The sequence below is a fragment of the Colletes gigas genome, unplaced genomic scaffold (genome assembly GCF_013123115.1).
Source record: "Colletes gigas isolate AHSC1104 unplaced genomic scaffold, ASM1312311v1 Colletes_gigas_Sc00061, whole genome shotgun sequence".
In the NCBI taxonomy this organism is placed as follows: Eukaryota; Metazoa; Arthropoda; class Insecta; order Hymenoptera; family Colletidae; genus Colletes; species Colletes gigas.
This window is the reverse complement of record NW_025106690.1, coordinates 368,865-387,089: the sequence shown is the minus strand read 5'-3', so window position 1 is coordinate 387,089 and position 18,225 is coordinate 368,865. Positions and strand designations below refer to the sequence as shown.

At 38.8% G+C, this 18,225-nt stretch overlaps 1 protein-coding gene across 1 annotated transcript in view; it reads right to left on the bottom strand.

The window, feature by feature from the left end:
* Nucleotides 1-13,941, bottom strand: part of LOC122403565 (suppressor of lurcher protein 1-like) — a 240,218-nt gene extending 226,277 nt beyond the window's left edge. The window contains exon 1 of the mRNA XM_043407157.1: nucleotides 13,699-13,941. Coding sequence (XP_043263092.1) covers nucleotides 13,699-13,792 — 94 coding nt within the window. The 5' untranslated portion in view covers nucleotides 13,793-13,941. The remainder of the gene's footprint in view (nucleotides 1-13,698) is intronic.
* Nucleotides 13,942-18,225: the final 4,284 nt, after the last annotated feature.

Sequence of the window (18,225 nt, the reverse complement as noted above, 5' to 3'; positions counted from 1 at the left end):
ACTCTTCTCCGCGATAGGTTGAACGATGGACTCTCGTACACGGTGTACACACGCGAACGAGAAAGCTGTCAGAAGGTCACAGTTCACGTAAGGCGCGAGGACCTCCGATTCGTGGAATAGCACTGGCCACATTCTGAAGATTATACGACTTGCGACAGCTTTTTTTACTCCTTGGTGTCGCACGCGGATAAAAAGACAAAGTTACGACTGCCGTGCGAGGCAGAGAAAAAATTTAAGTTTTTCCTTTGTTCCGGGAAAGAATGGTTGAAAATGGCCAGTCGAAATCCTCGTCTATGAGTCTTTTCAATTTAGATCCTCTCGCGCGGTAGTATTCTTCGATAGAATTAATTCTAGTTCAGCGTCGACATCGAGTGAATCGTTTAATTGAAAAAAAAAAGAAATGGAGTTGATATGTTCATTCGTTTCTGAGAGAACAGCTTGTAACTCTTTATTTGGTTCATACGGTGCAGTTCTTTTATTTTTCCGGTCGTGTGAAACTTCTTGCGGAGGAGTTTTTGGGTCACTTCCTTTGACTTCGATATTTTTCCTCCTTTTTCGCGCGAAACCATCTTCTGCACAGGACTCTCATACGAGGCGCCAAATTTCTATGGAACAGAGTCTTATTTTTATTATTCCAGGTATCGTTTTGCGCTGCCAGATATCGATTGCAATACAAAGTATTACCCTTAACGCTCCATTTTCCAACTCTGTTCATACTTATACTGGGTGTTCGGCCACACCTGGGAAAAATTTTAATGAGAGATTCTAGAGCCCAAAACAAGACGAAACTCAAGAATACCAATTTGTTTTCTGAGGCTTCGTTGAAAAGTCATCAACAAAATTATTAATAAAATTTGTCCACCTACACGAATTTTTTCCTCGAAAGTGCGTAGGTTTTCGGGGGTATGCCTATTCACCAAAAATGACTGTAATTGACCTCTGCAACTGAAAATAATTTTTCCAGAACGATTCGAAATTTGTTTTTCCGCCGAAAAATTTTTCGGTCCGTATGAAACTTTAAACCTTAATAACTTGTTAACGAGGCCTCAATAAACAAATTGGTATTCTTGATTTTCGTCTTATTTTCGCCTCTAGAATCTCCCATTAAAATTTTTCTCAGGGGTGGTCGAACACCCTGTATATTGCAATACTGTTATTAAAAATTTATTGTTCTGGTATACTGATGCAGTAATACTAAGAATTTTTTTATGCGTTAAGAAATTCCAGAATATTGGATTTAGAAGTAGTAAAATGCGTACAATCCATTTTACGATACGGGAAACTGCGTTATATCTTTTAACGCGAAAAAAAGTTGTGCTTGTCAGTTTTTTTCGTGTAAAATAAAATTTTGCTCGTAGATATCGAAATAACAATTTGAGATGTGCGGAAGCATGTTGAATAAAAATTTTCCTTTTTTGGCGGATAGTTTTCGAAATTGTTATTTAATCGCTACGGGAAGCGGTAGATGGATAAAGTGTAATCCACGCAAGTTTTGTCGCTATCGCTTGAAAATTAATTGGAATTTTTCGTCAATCTCGTAGGCGAGTAATTGGTATTGACAGTTATCGAATATCATGTAAACCACTGGCGGACGTCTATGCCCGAAATCGATAATTATTGGTAATATAATCTTGTATCGTGCCAAAGGGCTTTAACGATCAATGTTGAGGATAGTTATCAAATTTAATTCGTCCGATTAACTACATCTAAATCGATCAAATTACAATGCAATTATGGATGGTGTTGACGTATAAGAGAATAGGCTATCGATCATGGGATAATTTCATTCATAGACACAAACTTAGTCCTAAGAATATACACTACTGCTCAAAAAGACTTGATCGTGCATCCAATGGAACCAAAATTTTGTTTTGTTTAAAAAGAATATAGTTGCGCCTTTGAATTTACAAATATTTGCCTTCCTGAATATAATTACATATTGGTTCCCGTATAATAAAATTCAATTGCACATTTTTTCGTTAAACACATATGTATATCAGTTCTTTTAAAATACTGTCATTTTTGGAGGCTACTTCATACAAACAACGTTTGTATACTTCGTGACTTCCGGTACTTCCGGGACTACACACAGGATTAAACTGCCAATATAAACGTCTTACTATTTCAGTACAATCCTATCTGTTACAGATATAGATCAAACGTTTACGCAGTCGTACGTCTCGTTATGTAAAGTAACAGCACATATTTTAAGCTACGTCTTCTACCCGTTTTACATTTCCAATATTTTTAAACCTTGAACTTTCTCCTAACAATCGAATTCTATATAATAATATGATAATTATATTCAATTTTATAAATATAGTAAAGAAATTCTCAACAGATTGATGTTTGTTCTTGAAATTAACAGGAGAGAATCTTTTACTAACATTAATTTATAAATATAAAAGCAAACGTTCTAATTTATTTAAACGTACATTTTAATAGAAACGTCTGTTAAACGTTATTCAAACGGTTTTCGATAGTTACTGTCAAAAGAAATATAAATTTTTATTTCTATTTTAGAGCTCACCGACAATATTTCTTTCCAGATATCTTTTTCCATAATAATGAAAAATATAGCAGAAATGCCATTATATTAAATTAGAAAGAACGTAGAGGATACCTTTGCATTCCTTTGGGAGTAGTTTGGCGTCGGTAGGTCATACATCACAGGAGGAAAAAATTGTATCGCTACCCAGGATACTTTTAAAGAAAGCAGCTTGCAACACTTTAACTTACATTTCTATTTTTTTTTTTTAATACTATAGCATCAGTAATGTAATTCTGAAACTCTTGGTATAATGGTTAATATATATTTCGAATCGTGCAAAATAAGATTCAAGAACATACTTTTTTATATTTCGTTCCTGCCCTTCTTAAGAAAGGCTTTTGGATTCGTCCCTGAGTATTAACACATGTTAAATTAATTATCGAGCGACCAATCGAGGCTTTGAGATAAAAATAAATTTAAATATTGCAACGTGCTAGTTTTGAAAGTATTGCAATATTTCTTGAAAAATGACAGTACTATTTCGATGAGCACACGTATTTATATCATTCTCAATTTATAGTATTGATCAGCGTGAAATCCTGAACTCCAATTTACTACGGGTGATATTGACACTTATTATTTACTATTGAGTTCCTGCAATATGTGTCGCGAATGATATTGACACTCACTGCTGAGCTCGTGCAGTGTCTATGTATTCGAAACGTATGTATTTTTGCTCGTGTAAATCTAGCTGAAACCTACAATCTTTAGCATCTTCCAATACTAATCACGTTCTTATATAAAATTGTTGTATATTTTTAAAAATAAAAATCTTCTAGTATCCTAGAAATTAATCAAAATTAATTGAATTTAATTTATTGACTGAATCGCTCGAAGAAGTTATCAAAATAATTTTTCTCACAGAATAGAACTATCTACAATTTATTAGAAAAAAAAAATAGTAGAACGATTTTAGAAAAAAGCAATTTGAAGTATAAAATTTTAGATTCTAAAAGCTACGAATTTATCTTCCTGGCGATGCTTTTCCAAGCAGTCACACCATTTCCAATCTGATCGTGTCAAATCGTTAAAAATTTTTCAACTTCAGGTCACATGTGAGGTTAAAAAATTATTTTCTACCTTTTCATTACGAAGCAATTAAAGTATAGCATCACTACTTTACTTTTATATCTTTTTAATAGAGCTACAATTTTTTTTCAAAGTTTTAACTAGACTGTATATCTTTATTTACATATAATATGTCAAAATATGCAACGTAATGACTTGTGGAAGCTCTTAGTAACTATATGTATGTTGTGAATGCAAAACAAAATATATTTTTGACGCCTTTCAATGTCGAAATAAATTTCTATAAAAGAAATATGCGTTTGCATAAATGTTTGAAGTCTCGTTACAACGATTTGTTTTCTAAAATTCACGTTGTAGGTCGAAGTAAACGTGAACGTGACGCGTTTGATCGTTATCTTTAAACTTTGTGAACCCGAAGTTTAAATTGTTGGAGCGTTTTATAAGTGCAGGCCTCCGGCATTCGAAAACAGTTTCCAGACATTGCGTCTACCGGACGCCAGACTCTGGACGGCCACTTACAATTAGTAGAAATCAGAACAAGAGGTGCACTCCAAAGTCATTCCTACGCATCCCTGCCGGCACTTTTTCAGCATAAATATTTTATCACTCCAGCTACTACCCCACCATCTGTAGATTTCAATACAATCACGGTCTTGACTCGCCGTGTGACAATGGAGTCAACAATTTTCGTGAGAGTATCAAGATTGATTAAAAGAATCTCTCTCTCTCAAAGAAAAAAGTAACACGTTTGTAATTAGGGAACAATTCACGTCATTGTATAACGAATGTATTTTAAATACTTTCTCCGTATAGAGGGACAAGCTTTCCCGTCAAAGGATGATATAAATGTCAACATAGTTATATTTCATACGGTGTTTGTTGTACGTTAATTATATTTTCAATTATCGCAAATGAAACAGTCTCTCGTCCAGGCAGAAGTAAATACATATTCATACAATTTGAAATGCTCGCATTTTATTCGCAAACATTGCATGAATATGTCTGGCTATACGGCTATAAATATGGTTACGCTTATCGTAGATATGATTTTCCTCGTAAGACGTCGTTGATAAGAACACAGTATCGCATGAGGTAATGCAATATTGAAATCGTTGCTTTCAAAAGAATCGTATTGAAAATCAGATGGCATGGCTTGCAAAAATATCGATCGTGATTGGAGATATGCAACGTTCGGAGAGGAATGTTTTTCGAGTTTAGTTTTCTATTAGAATCCTTTGGTCTCTGGTCTGCTAAAAGCTCTAATACATAACGTTCGAAAAATATGACGGTTACTATTCCAACGATGTCAAGTTACAATCGACTAATAGAGAATATCGAAATTTGTTGTTTGTTTTACATTATAATATTGTTTTCTAGATATACCTAAAAATTAGAAGCTATTTCTTTTACGAAGTACTTTTTCTTAGATAAAAGTAGCAAAAATTGTGTCAAAAGTTGAAGTTTTCTTAAAAAATTTTTTAATTTTTCATGTTTTTATTGGTATATCTCATTAATCGAAAAATACCTTACTTTTCTGTTTCAGATCTACAGAAAACATTAAGGAAATTACGCAAAATGATAAGTCGCGTGAGAGGACGCCCACAAGACTGTACAAATAAAGCCGTCACTATTTTTCATTTCTTAAAATAAAAAATTGTTTAATACCCTGTTTGAGAAATAATACATTGTTTTATTAGATCTAAAAGAATTCCTGAAAAACGCTTCATTTTCGGGCGTCTAAAGGTATATTCATTCTTGAATCATCGCCATCGATGGTGGAACATCGAGCACAACGGTGCCAGTCAGCGAAAACGCAGGTTTGATAAGCAATCGGGCGATCCGCGGAGAAATTTCCAGATACGCAACAACGCTTGGAAGTTAATCACCCGGAACTGGAAGCCGCGACAAACGCATCGGAGACAACGGGCTCCACCCGTAGCTGGCAGCTACGTAAACGTCATTCACGGTGTATTTAATTTGGACGGGTGAGCACGCGTTCCAATTTCATCTGGCGAAGAAACGACGCGACCTTAAGTGAGCTTAAGTCAGCTTAGAGCGGCTTAAGGACCATGGACGTCGGTACACGAGCCGGCGGCTGTGCCGCTTTTCCTCGTCGCCCGTGCTCCTCCGGTATCGATCTGTCGTCGAACGTCCTCGTAGCCGGCCTTAATTTAAATGGCAATTATCTAAGTAGCGAAATTGCGAAGAAGGTCGTTAAATGAAAAGTTATAGTCGCGTCGGGCAACGGGGCCACGGGGTTACACCGATTAGACGCGATCCAGGCTCCGTAGGAACGAATCGTAACCGGAAACTGCCGCGAGACGGACGCGCGAGTTACGCGTCTCCGCGTCGCGACCAGTAAACCCGAACCGTGATTGTATCGCGTGCGCGGAATCCGTGGCCATTTTTGCCCGCCCCCGTGATTCCCGTGCGTTGTGTTGCAACGGTACGTGACTCACTGGGAGCCATTAGCCCCTGGCCGAAGCTCAGATACAGAGAACAACTTTCCGCGCCCAGGCAAGAAACTTTGGATTATCTTTCAGCGGAACATTTAGGGGACGATTTCGCCCGGCCAGAATAGCACAGGAACCGGGTATTCCGCTGTCAAGAAACCGTAAAATCCCCGACAAATAACCAGTAAACACTATCTTCCTTTGGACTGGTTCCGCTTGGTATTCTCGTTGGACCGATTCCCAGTTCAAATGACCAGAAAACGTCGATGGCTTCCGCGCGTTAATGCGGACCCGAATTAAGGGGACAGCATTAAGCGTTTCGCCTGGAATTTTGGCACCAGTCTTGAAAACATGATGCATATTTAACGAAACACCAGCAAAAATTCTCCATTTTTACGACGACGCACTGTGGGGTGTTTTTTCAAAAGTATAATGAAACATTTATTCACATATATTTAACTGGACACGTGGGTCCATGATTTGACATGATTTTTTTTACGATTTCTGACGTGGTGAATCTCAAAATCGTCCGAAAATAAATTCATCGTTTACAATTCTGTTGTTCTTCCAAATTGAATGATAAGCGATGAAATCAATTTTACCTAGAAATGTACTAAATAACATTTTTCTATCTGTGATACTTTTTTAATTAAACCTAACTGAGCGTCTTGAATTTTCATTCCATTTTTTAATTATGACTGCAGTGAGTTGCAGGATTCGTTTTGGTCGCATTTTGAAGACTGATATCTGGTCTTTATTTCTAAAAAAAAATTAGGTGCTACTACGAAAATGACGTATACGTTTGCTCCTCCACGAATGTTACAAAAACATGGAAAAACCATTTGGAGTATTTCGTTTTCTGTCGTTTTTGAGAAATCAGTGGCATTCTCGTGTGTTTTATGCTTGCAAGGTGATACATGCTTAGTACAAAAATGATGAAATTACCAAGTGGATCAGGTAAGTACATACTCTTTATCCATTTCTCTTTACTTTCTTTGGAGATTTATTTATAATGCCTTTTTAGCAGTAGAATAATTTATTTTAATCATAATGTTTGTTAGGACTTCGAAACTTTATTATAATGAAATTAAATAACATCATGTGTCTCATCAGGATAAATTGTTTACTTAAATATATTAGCTATATGCAACAGTAATTAAAATCCCTACATTACAAAACCTGTCAGTATCATTGTTTGAGAAGGCCACCATAATATTAGTACCTACAATATGCATATATATATATATATATATATATATATAAAATCTTGAAAAACTAAGTGAATCAGAAATATCTAAGGAACAAATTGCAAGATTTGATATTTACAACAAGTTTATTAGTGGAATCGCATCAGAAGAGACTAAATAATGATCCAAATACATATCTAAAGTGTATAAAATAAAATATAAAAAATTTATACATAGACATATGTCATTTTAGTTAGAAAATGTTTTTTACTGCGTTTGGCATGTATTTGCCCCACTGTGCGACATGTGCAGAAATTCAAAACATAATTTAATTTTTCTATCAAGTACCATATCGCAATTTTTTAATACAGCACAGACCATCTTACTTTTAAGCAGCTGGTATAAAAATTTGCGAGACACTAATTTTCGATTCCTGTCTAATTATTCTACCACATGATAAAGTGCCTTTAATTTTCAATCGAAAACACTGTCCCCTTAAATCGGAGCTCCTCGCCGCCCACCGCCTGGCATTTTTTACGGCAATAACTATTTATGATCGGTACACGTAGGTAGCTAGTCGCAGCTGTTGCGACGTTAAGCCGAAGCAAGTATGCGGTACGAACTATGTACCTAATGGAGGGCAATTTACTGGTAGCTCCTGCGCCCGTAATTAGTAATGGTGTTTGGTCACACGCGTTTCCAACTGCGGAGGGCCCGGGCCGAAGAACATTTAACCGATCTGTTCGCGTTATTTTATAACGACCTACGCGCGTCCCAATTAAGTGGCGATCGTATTTCCATAATCGCTAATTAACGCGGAATTGCTGCTGTTTAACGAACCGTTTCAGTCCGCCGTGACCATTTTTACGCCGTGTCGTCTGGGGCCGCCGCAACGTATTATTAATTAAACGATTACGAAATCTGGCCAGCAGGCTTAACGCCGTATCGCGGTCGATAACGGCCCTCCTTCGTCGGAATTAATTTTCCCCAATTACACGAAAGAACATCGGAACAATGACGTACGACTCGAGTGTCCTTAGATTAATATAACTCTTTTATGCGTCGTTCTTATGGTCGACATATTTATCGACATTATCTATTTTAACTTACATATTAAAATATTCCAAGAATTTTTCACTGGATTTATTGGAAAGACGCACGCACGCGAAACACAAAAAGTATCGATAAAAGAAGATATACTTATTTTAACGACGTATATATTTACGTCGTTAAAATAAAAAACAAACGCCTATTTCGTGACACAGAGAATTCGATTACGCGTCTTTCTTTCGAGAAATCGTTCCTGTTTCAATCGTAAAATCCCACGACGTAGCCTGTACACGAAACAAAACCGGAGTAAATTTCTACGAGCACAATAGAGAGGTTGAAAAAGTGACTAGCTGGCAGCGTTACGTCAGTGGTATCGATTCACCGTTTCCCACTCGTACGTGCCAATTTAGTCGGTAAAAAGCGCGGCGTAGTTTCAAAAATCCACTCAAAAACGAGCCCGAGCCTCCGCGACGTCGTTATACAGATGGTTAAATTAATTAAAATGCTGGTCTTTGACTGGGTGGGTTTCGCGTACCGCGAGCAAATAAAGCGACACGAGCGCTATTACTTTCCCGTGGCAACTCAGACGTTATCGTTATAAATGAAAAAGCGACAGCGATCGCGAGAAGGGTAGGACGAGGGGGCGTAGGGTGGATCGTGTAAGGCGGGGTTTCTTCGTTTTTTCGACCGCGGATGCTCTTTTAGCATCGGTTTTCAAAATGTCCAGCAGCGCGATTCGGTTTCGTTAAATTTATGTTTAATTAAGCCCGGCAAGGACGAGCCAACCGTAACGCGGCGTGACGTTTCGTTGGATTACGCGTTGATGAAGCCGCGTTGAGAGAAAAACCGCAACACTGTGCACGCGGTCGGGGCAACAAGAACAACCGTGTCTCCTGCATCGCTGTGCGCGCGGCTCGAGCATTTCTTTATAAAACTCCTGTAATATAAAGCAATGTTCCGTTGCGGGACAATGGAACACAGCGGTGTCGTGCAAAATTCTTCGTACACTGCTCCCTTGGTCCAACGAACGAACGCACCCGGAAAATTGTTCCCCTTTTATTTGAAACAGAAATAGGACGAGTGGAAAGGACGATCGCCGCCAATGTGTTACACGAATGTGACCTGAAACTTGGACCACCTTGCGTGCAATTGACTAATTGAACGGCCGAGAAAAAACGAGAAATTTTTTGAGGATTATTCTATCATTATTTCTGCAACCTCTTATTTCTAGATCGAATTCGTACGACACAAAATAGTTCTATTCGACCAGCTGACGTGGAAATAAAATAATTGTTTTAAACGTATAATAAACATGTATTGCTCGATAAAATTAACGCGTATATTCTCTTGTTGCGCGTCCCTTACTTTTGTTTTTCTAAATCGATTATCGGAAAATTCATTTATCGGGAATGTTTCGTCTCTCTATTGTACCCAATAATTAACGTTCTACGGTATTCGCGTATATTCGATCAGAATTAGAATCCCCTAAAAGAGGAAAGTGAAATTAAGTTTGAAAAGTAAGTCGACAAAAGGAAGCCAAACCAGAAGTAGGTTCCTCTGGAAACTTTGCTGTGTTAGTTTGTATCGAGTTCTTAATCGGTCACGTTATTAACTAGCCATTTAAGTATAAGTATATTGCACAAACTAGACTTTCAGGGATCCTAATTTATGCTTGTATAATGGAAGAAGGATCCTACTTTTTCTTGTCACTCGTCAACTAAACATTGTCTGACGAGTATTTATAGCATAAAAGCTACAGAGTTTGTACGCTTCTTATTTTGTAACGAGTAACGAAGTCATGTCATAACGTAGTATCGTGTGGTTTTTCTCGTGAAGAATATTAGCTTCTCGGCTGCTTTCTTAATTTTCTGATCGCTGAGCAGGTTGTTTCGTTCACGGCGGTATACACCGGAAAATGGAGTTTCACTTTTTCGTAAACTTTGACGTATTAACGCAACGTTAGAAAGTTTTAAGTTGTATAAACTGTCCGCGACGCGACAAAGAACCCCGTAGCTAACTTTTTTAATGCACTTATATAAAAATGTCCGCACGACGTCGACGACTCGTATAAACGTAACGAATGAATGTTTTTGTATTACGTCCGCAACCGCAAACCCACCTTCTAAATTATTCGATCACGTATTTTGGGAACAGTTATCGAAATAATAAATTATTCTATTGTTCTTTTAAATTATTCCAGTACGTATTTTGAAAACATTTATCGAAATAATAAGTTATTCCATACGGTTAGATAGAAATCATCGATGCATCGATTCGAACGAGCAACAAATTTTTTGTCTGGTTTTAGTATTTGAATAAACGCTTTCAAAATAATTTCGCGGATAATGATTCTGACGCTCTGATTCTGACTGCGTATAACAGGTTTCCTGATGCACGAGAAATGGCATACATTAAACTGTTGACGTAGAAATCCGGATTTGGTCTATCTCCTTCCCAAATAGTTTGCACTTCATACTGCCAATGCCAGTTACAGTGTGTCAGTCAGTTATAATACAGCAATTAGTGTACCGTTACGTATTTGGGTATACGCATTAATGAAACGGACAACTGGAAATATCTCGCGATTATTAAAACGTGGCATTCTTTAATATACGACTGTACTGATTTCCACGGAAAGTAAAAATAGTTCTGTGAGTAAAAGTAAAAGCTCGAGGATGAAAGATTTCGCTGAAATTAAGTACAGAGACTCGGACTACAACAGTAAACAGTAAATTTATAGTTGATGGATCACCATTTTTATCAGCAACAGGATTTTTACGACACCTTGTACTTTTTAAAATCTATTTATTTCTTCTTCTTAATTTTATATAATATTAACACGATTCGTTTACGCTTCGTAGAAGGCTTCGAGAACTTTTTCAAAGATAACTCAACGAACTGTCAGCGACATAAAGTCAAACCACTACGCCGTCAAAATTACCCTCGCCAATATCATCTCGTCTTTCGTTCATACCGGGTCCCACGTGTCCGGAATGCATCATTCGCGGAACACTCAACGTTTCAGAGCTCAAGTATCCTATTCGTCGAATGGCCCCCATTTGAAAGGCTCTAGAAATTGTCAAATGACTCGCGACGCGTTGAATCCCGATTTCCGGTCACATTGTTTCAGAATTTTTCATTTTGAGCAGTTTACGTCGCAAGCGGAACGGAAAAGTAAAAGGTCGTGTCACAAGGCGATCGGAACGCAAGGGAAGAAAAGGGTTGATGTTTTCTCGTGAGAGACGATCGTGTAAGCATACTCGTTGAAAGATACGGTGAATTAACCTCGACTTTTATACTTAAAAATTTTTTTTTCGTGTTTCGTTAATACTGTGTCTTATTACTTTGTTGCAGAGTGTAAATGTTTCACTTATGTTTCAGTTTGAAAGGTGTATGTATGGAATTATCGATGTTTCGGTATTCTCATTGTGCTAGGAATTAGGGCCTTAGAAGTTCCTGTATTGTTATGAAATTTCTGTGCTTCTGACGACCACATGTACTTCCAGCGTCTTATTGGCTTGTCCTCAATAGCGGTTGACGTGTCATAAATCCACGGTTCGATGCTCGTAGTTAATGGTCTTGCGAAATGTACAAACCCGGGACTAACTTCTTGCGCCCCTCCATATCGCGATCCGATTTCCCAAGCGAACACAGCCCCTCGAGCAAATTTAATCCATCGAATACCAATATTATATTTTCAAAAATTGATATTTCCGAGCGTTGATTCGTTAGGAAAAATGTTTCACAAACAGGATACTGTTATTCTAAAATATCTATATAACAATATCGAGACTGTTAAACAACACACAATATAAAACAAGAAACAACAGGGCTGGAAGTATTTACGAATATACGAAGATCTAATCAAAATCTGGAAACATTCTAAACTAGAAAAATCGAGGATCCGAATTTTGTCACGGGCAAAATTATAAAGTGTCAAAGTGAGAATTGAGAAACGTTAGGATATTAAAGTTACTCACTGCGTACGTAGAAATCGCCTTGGCAAAACTTGTACTTTTGCATTTTCACAGAACCTTCAAAACTTTAAAAACTCCAGAAACCTTTAAGAATTGCACGAATGATCGAACTGTCAAACCATTTGAATTGTACGGATATTGCATATGTCCACACTCATCAATCTTTCCTTTAATTTCTTTTTAAATTTAGAAAAACTGTGCCTCTAATTTTTTTTCTTAATTAATTATCTCGTAAAATCGTGCTCCTAAACTTCTTAAAAAGATACATTCGCGTTGACATATTTTTAACTGGTAATAAAGGAAAAAAGGTTCTTGAAATAGACACAAGTTTAGGACTCTGATGAATATAGTTGTCGCGAAATTTGTCTTATTCCATAAATATCTAGACGTCTTCCAGATTGTCCAAGAACGACCCTGAATTCGCGACTATCCAAGAGACGACGATCGAACTTGTCTATCGGACGATGAAATTCAAACTGTAACGAGACGAAACAGTGAAAGTCTTGTCGTGCGACGAGCCGGGGGACACGAAATTCACCAGTTGTGTACGGGAAATTTCCGGACGTGCTTCGCAAACCTCGTAAACTCGAGCAACCGTTACAGCTCCGTAGCAAATCCAAATTTTACGCTCGATAAACGCCGATCGTCATTCACGTGCATCCAGCGATACCTGTGTCGCTGTTGGGTGGCTGGGTGGCGAGCGTAGGCGAGGGAGAGGCGAAGAGTTCAAAGGACCAACGGGCACAAAAGGATCGAGCAGGAAACGGAACGGTCCGATCGCATCCCCCCGATGTTCGAGGCTGGTCGTTGATGTTGCAATTGGGACGCATCGATCGGACGATTTTAATTGGTAGCTCGTTTAAAATCACCGAGGGGGGAATAGGAGTGGGGCGGAGGGGGGAGAGAGTACACAATGGAGATTAATTCCTTTCCGCGAGAAGGTAAACAGATAGCCATTTACCAGAAGGGGTGTTACCTACGATTCGGGCGCTGAAACGTTCGTTATTTTCATTTTAATCGACTCGAAGAGCGAAATAGCGTCGTCGTTGAACGCGGCTCGAGCTCCCGTAAAATAACACGCCGCCCAAGAGAACGTGGGGAGGGAGGGGGAGAAGGGGGTACTTTAATTCGACTCTTTAATGCCCACCATTCGCGGGCAGAGTCTTTTAATAAAGTGCAAATCTTGCGTCATTGAGCGCCCGTAACGTTCTCCTTTACGGTTTACAGGGATATCTCGAAAGACCGGAATCTCTATTATACCCCGCCCGCGGAGTATCCTTATTGCACGACTGCAATTGTCTCCCGTCGGGTTATCGTCTGCCGCTTCTCATTCCGTAATCGTTCCCATCCGGGGCTTTGTTTAAGTAAACACGTATACCCGCGTTTCTTTTCCCCGGTACGGGGAAGTACGTAAAACGGGGTAGAAACGCTTTAAAGTCGACGCGTCTTACCTTTTCCATCGCCGAGTTCCTTCGCCCGTTGTACGGCGAAAATCACGGGCGATGCGTATACGAGCCACCAAACCGCCAGCAGCAACATCGTCATCACTTCCACGGTGTTCACTGTATTTTCCAATTCCTCTTTCGGAAGTTCGTTCCCTATTTTCTTCCCGGGTTCCGGCTTTTTCCGTCACACAACCGAGCCGCTTCAAACGACACTGTAAACGCAACTGACTCGAATTCCCGACTACGACGAAACCGACTACGGTTCGGTTCGATCGTCGATCCGGGGAGAAAGAAGGACAGTCACGCGTTAAACGAAGATGTTTTGTTGACGAGTCGGCTGACGGTCGAACGAAAGCAATGAAAAACAGACGGTGAACGTCGACGAACTGAATTTTCAGCGAAGTGATTTGGTAATTAACTGACAACGATTTCTCCGCGATTATAGCGTCGATCAATTACCCGTGAAGGAGTCTTTCGTGCTTTTTTCAACGGGTGGAATGCGTGAAACTGTTCGACGCGTTCGCCTAGCGTGGAAATCTACGCCGGAGCTCGAAGATCTCTCGGAGATCACTGGGCGTCGTATCGATCCGGGAACGCAATTAGTCGCGTAAATCCAGCAGAAACGGTGTTGCGTCAAAGGAACGTGACTTTGAAGCGACGGTCACGAGGTCGACGAATGATCACTGAACGCTACACAGTCTCGCGGGGGCACGCGAGGACGCTCCAGGTGGACGTGGACAGCCGTCGCGCCACTTTCTCGTCAATCGAGTCCTCTCGATCTCATAACGAGTGATCACGCTCCGTGAAAACTCGAGAGTCCTCGAACGATCGGTGATTTTTCTTATAAAAAAAAAAAAGAAATTCCTTCGACGAAACGGTTTGCAAATATTTTCTCGGTGATTTCCCTCGGATGGCTATGAACGTTCACATGTGTTCGCGTATCCAGCACCGTCGCGGAGGACACGAGGCGGTCGTGCGAGGGTAGCGCGTGCAGTTCTGCCTGGACCGAAACTGAGCAACGAACACGCGGCCCACGATCGCGAATGCCCGGCGCGCGAGCCGAGACTGCGCCCTCCAACGTTTCCCCATAATACACGCACGCCCCTGTTCCCCTTCAACACCACCGAACCCGACCCCCTCTCGCTTCCTTTGTCCCCCGACCTCGCGGGTGTTCGCAGTCACGGCCTCACCCTCGCTCACCTCTCTTTTTCTTCCCATCGCTCACCTCCGCGATCGAGACCGCCGCCCGTCTTACCTCGCCGCAACACCCTTCTCGTCCGTCCCTCGTTACCCTCCTGCCCTCGACAATTTCAGATTTCTGCGGCTTGACCGAAATACAAGCCGGCCACCATCGGTCCAACCTCGTTCCTCGCCTAAGGGGGATGGAATTCGCGCGTCCCCTCGAACGGAACGGGAAGAACCGCTGGAATTGTATCAATCACCGTTTTTCTGCGCGATTATAAGAAACCATCTGCGATCTTGGCGCGCGACCTACGATGACAAATTTTCTTTCGCTCTGCCCCGTTATACGGTGATCGTTAACGGTCGCTGGCTCGGGTCCGCGGCGCGAACGTTACAGAGGAAGGTACTAGAAAATTGCTAACTCTTATCCGGTGGTAGGTTTCGTCGCGTTGCAGAATAGAGCGAAGAATATGGAGAACGCGTGAAATGGAGAGCAATGTTCAACTTTGTAAAATCGTTTGAAATGTTTTCTCTAAATCGTGTTTTTAATATTAAATTGTAACATATGTTATCCGAGTTGCAGGTATAAAATTTAAAATGGTGGATGGAATATTAAGAGCCAATTAAATTCGCTTCGAACTTGCTACTCGAAGGTCTCTGGAGTTGCTAATCACGACTATGGAATTAAAAATACCAAAATGACGAATATTGCATGGAGGATGTTGGGGTTGTTCCCCCTAAAACAAGAACATTCAAATTACGAGAATGAAACTTGGATACTATTTGCGTATTTTGTTTAGAAAGCAACGAAGAAGACTGGATTCAGTGCTGTAGCTGTAAAAAAATGGGAACACAAAGCTTGTGAAGATAACTATGTTTACGATCGCTGTAAATTACATTGAAATTTTGCTTTATATTGATTTCTGATATTGTTAAATTATAAATAAAACAATACAGAAGGCATAAAATATTATATTTTTTTAATGATTTCAAAGAAACCTTGCCGGTACTACTCCCCTACAAATTGCATGATTTTTGTATGGTAGTTGACTACTGTGTCTTTACATCAATTACGTTGTTCTGGAACTTGTACAGTGTGTTTCGAGAACACATTATTTACAAAAGTTGTAGAAAAGTTGTCTAAGAATGTACATAAAATGGTATAAATGGTATTCTTGCAAGTGGAGATATAGAGGTCAACTTTGTTTTTTCTTTTAAAGGGAATGTCCCATTTCTTATGCTGGATTTCAACAGAGTATAAAAGTACCAAAGTGCTATCTTCTTTAACACATTAGGATCGATCATCACAGGATCGTCGAATTTATTAGTCACTCGGTTTGATGAGACTATGTGATAAAATCAGAGAGGTTTTAAAACCAGGTGACATTTTATTTTGCAGCAACGTTTCCGGTGATCGAATGTTAAAACCTCTGTTGATTCATCGAACATTAAAGCCGCGTTCTATGAAAGAGACTTTAAAAATCTTTCAGTTCATTGGATGCAAACGGAAAGGCGTGGATGACGACAGCAATATTTAGGAAATGTTTTAACGAGTGTTTTGGTTCTGCGGAAGATACGGGAAGGAAAAGGGTGCTGAATTCGAAGAAATTGATTGTCGTCAATGCGTACGATCATCCTGATTTGAAACAGTTAAATGTTCTGTTATTTTTATCATTATTTTTATCGATTTAACGTCGTTGAATCGATCTGGGTATATAAAATATGACCAAGCAGTAATATTACAAGCAAGAGTATAAAAAAATCAGACAAAAATCCTAAAACAGCTAATAACCAATCTCTTGATCAAAGAAGAATCAACAAAGTAGGGACTTCTAGAAACTAGTTCACCTAATCTCGTTCGAGTTGATATCGAACGAAAGTCTCTGTCGGATTCAAGTTTATCTGATGTTCTAGATATTTCTAGCGATGACAGTGATTTTTTCTAGTAAACAATTTTTCTATCACGTATGCTCTAAATTAATAGTTACTAAAATATTATTGAAAGAAATTACTTTATCGACAGGTTGTATTTACAAACACAGCTCTTGTTATGCGTTAAAAGTTATCAAGAAGAAATACTTATTAAGCTCGGTTAAAGTGAAAACTGTACGAAGATGTTAGTTTTATGCGATGCTCAGTAATAATAAAAAATACGATCTCATAATCGTTTTGTTGGGTGTATGATGAAAATGCTGCTACAACATTATATGCGGTTAAGTATCCTGATTGAAATCAGCCATTGCATTCTACTTTTTTAAAGCTTAATAAAACGCTCCGAGAAACTCGCAGCTTTAATACGCAAAAACGCGAACGCAATAAATTTGCAAATGATGAAACGTTAGAGGCAAGCTAATATGGACGGTGAAATTTTTTTTATTAATAATCAGTATTTACTTATCGTTAGCATAAAATAAATTAAAGAACTTATGCATCTATTTGAATTAACAAAGAAAAGGCATTCAACTATATAAAACAAACTTTAGAATTCACGTATAATAACTATAGTCGGTAATTCAAAATTAATATTTTTCGAAATGGCTTTTACCGATAATTTCCATTGAAATAAAAATTAGTTTTTGCTCAACGATTTTTTTGTTTTAAATTTGATAGTAACTGTTATTTTGGGCGCCTAGTTTCAATTCACAGTGTCCTATATTTTAAACCCCATTTAAAAAACTAATTCACATTCGTTTCGTATTATTGCCTGCGCAATGTATTGGAGACTGAAAATTGATTAATGCCAAAATTGTTCTCCATCTATTTCCAAATTAATAACGAGAACAAAAGATAACGAAAGTGATCATTAACGTAGTTATTAAAAATGTTGCGTTTAATTGTTTGCATTCAGCTTTGCAGATGATCTGTACAATTCGACGCGGTTCGAATTTTCCCAAGTTACGGTCTGCCGGGTCAATTGACGCACCGCTGCGGTCACTTCCGATGCCTTTTGTTCCGACGATTGATAACACTTTGGCAATAAACGGACAGCATTTCGGACAATTATTGATGCAATGTTCCGTCTCTAAAACGTTGGACCCGATGTTGTTCGGTTTGCCTTTAATTTTCGACCGCAATATATTTTTAATTATAATCCTTCGACCGTGTAGAATCGGGAAAAATGTTCGACCTAAAGGTTTCAGAAGTAGATTTTTCCAATTGTGTAATATTCTTTGAACACGTAAACTGGTATAAAAATCATAATGAGATCAGATGGAACTTTTTCCTACAGCTCAATCAATCGACTGCACAAAAAATTGATAGAATATTGCCCCTGTTAACTATCCGTAAAGAAAAACAGATCCAATCGGGTTACCGCCAATTATTCCTACCGATGCGTTTACACTGAATTCT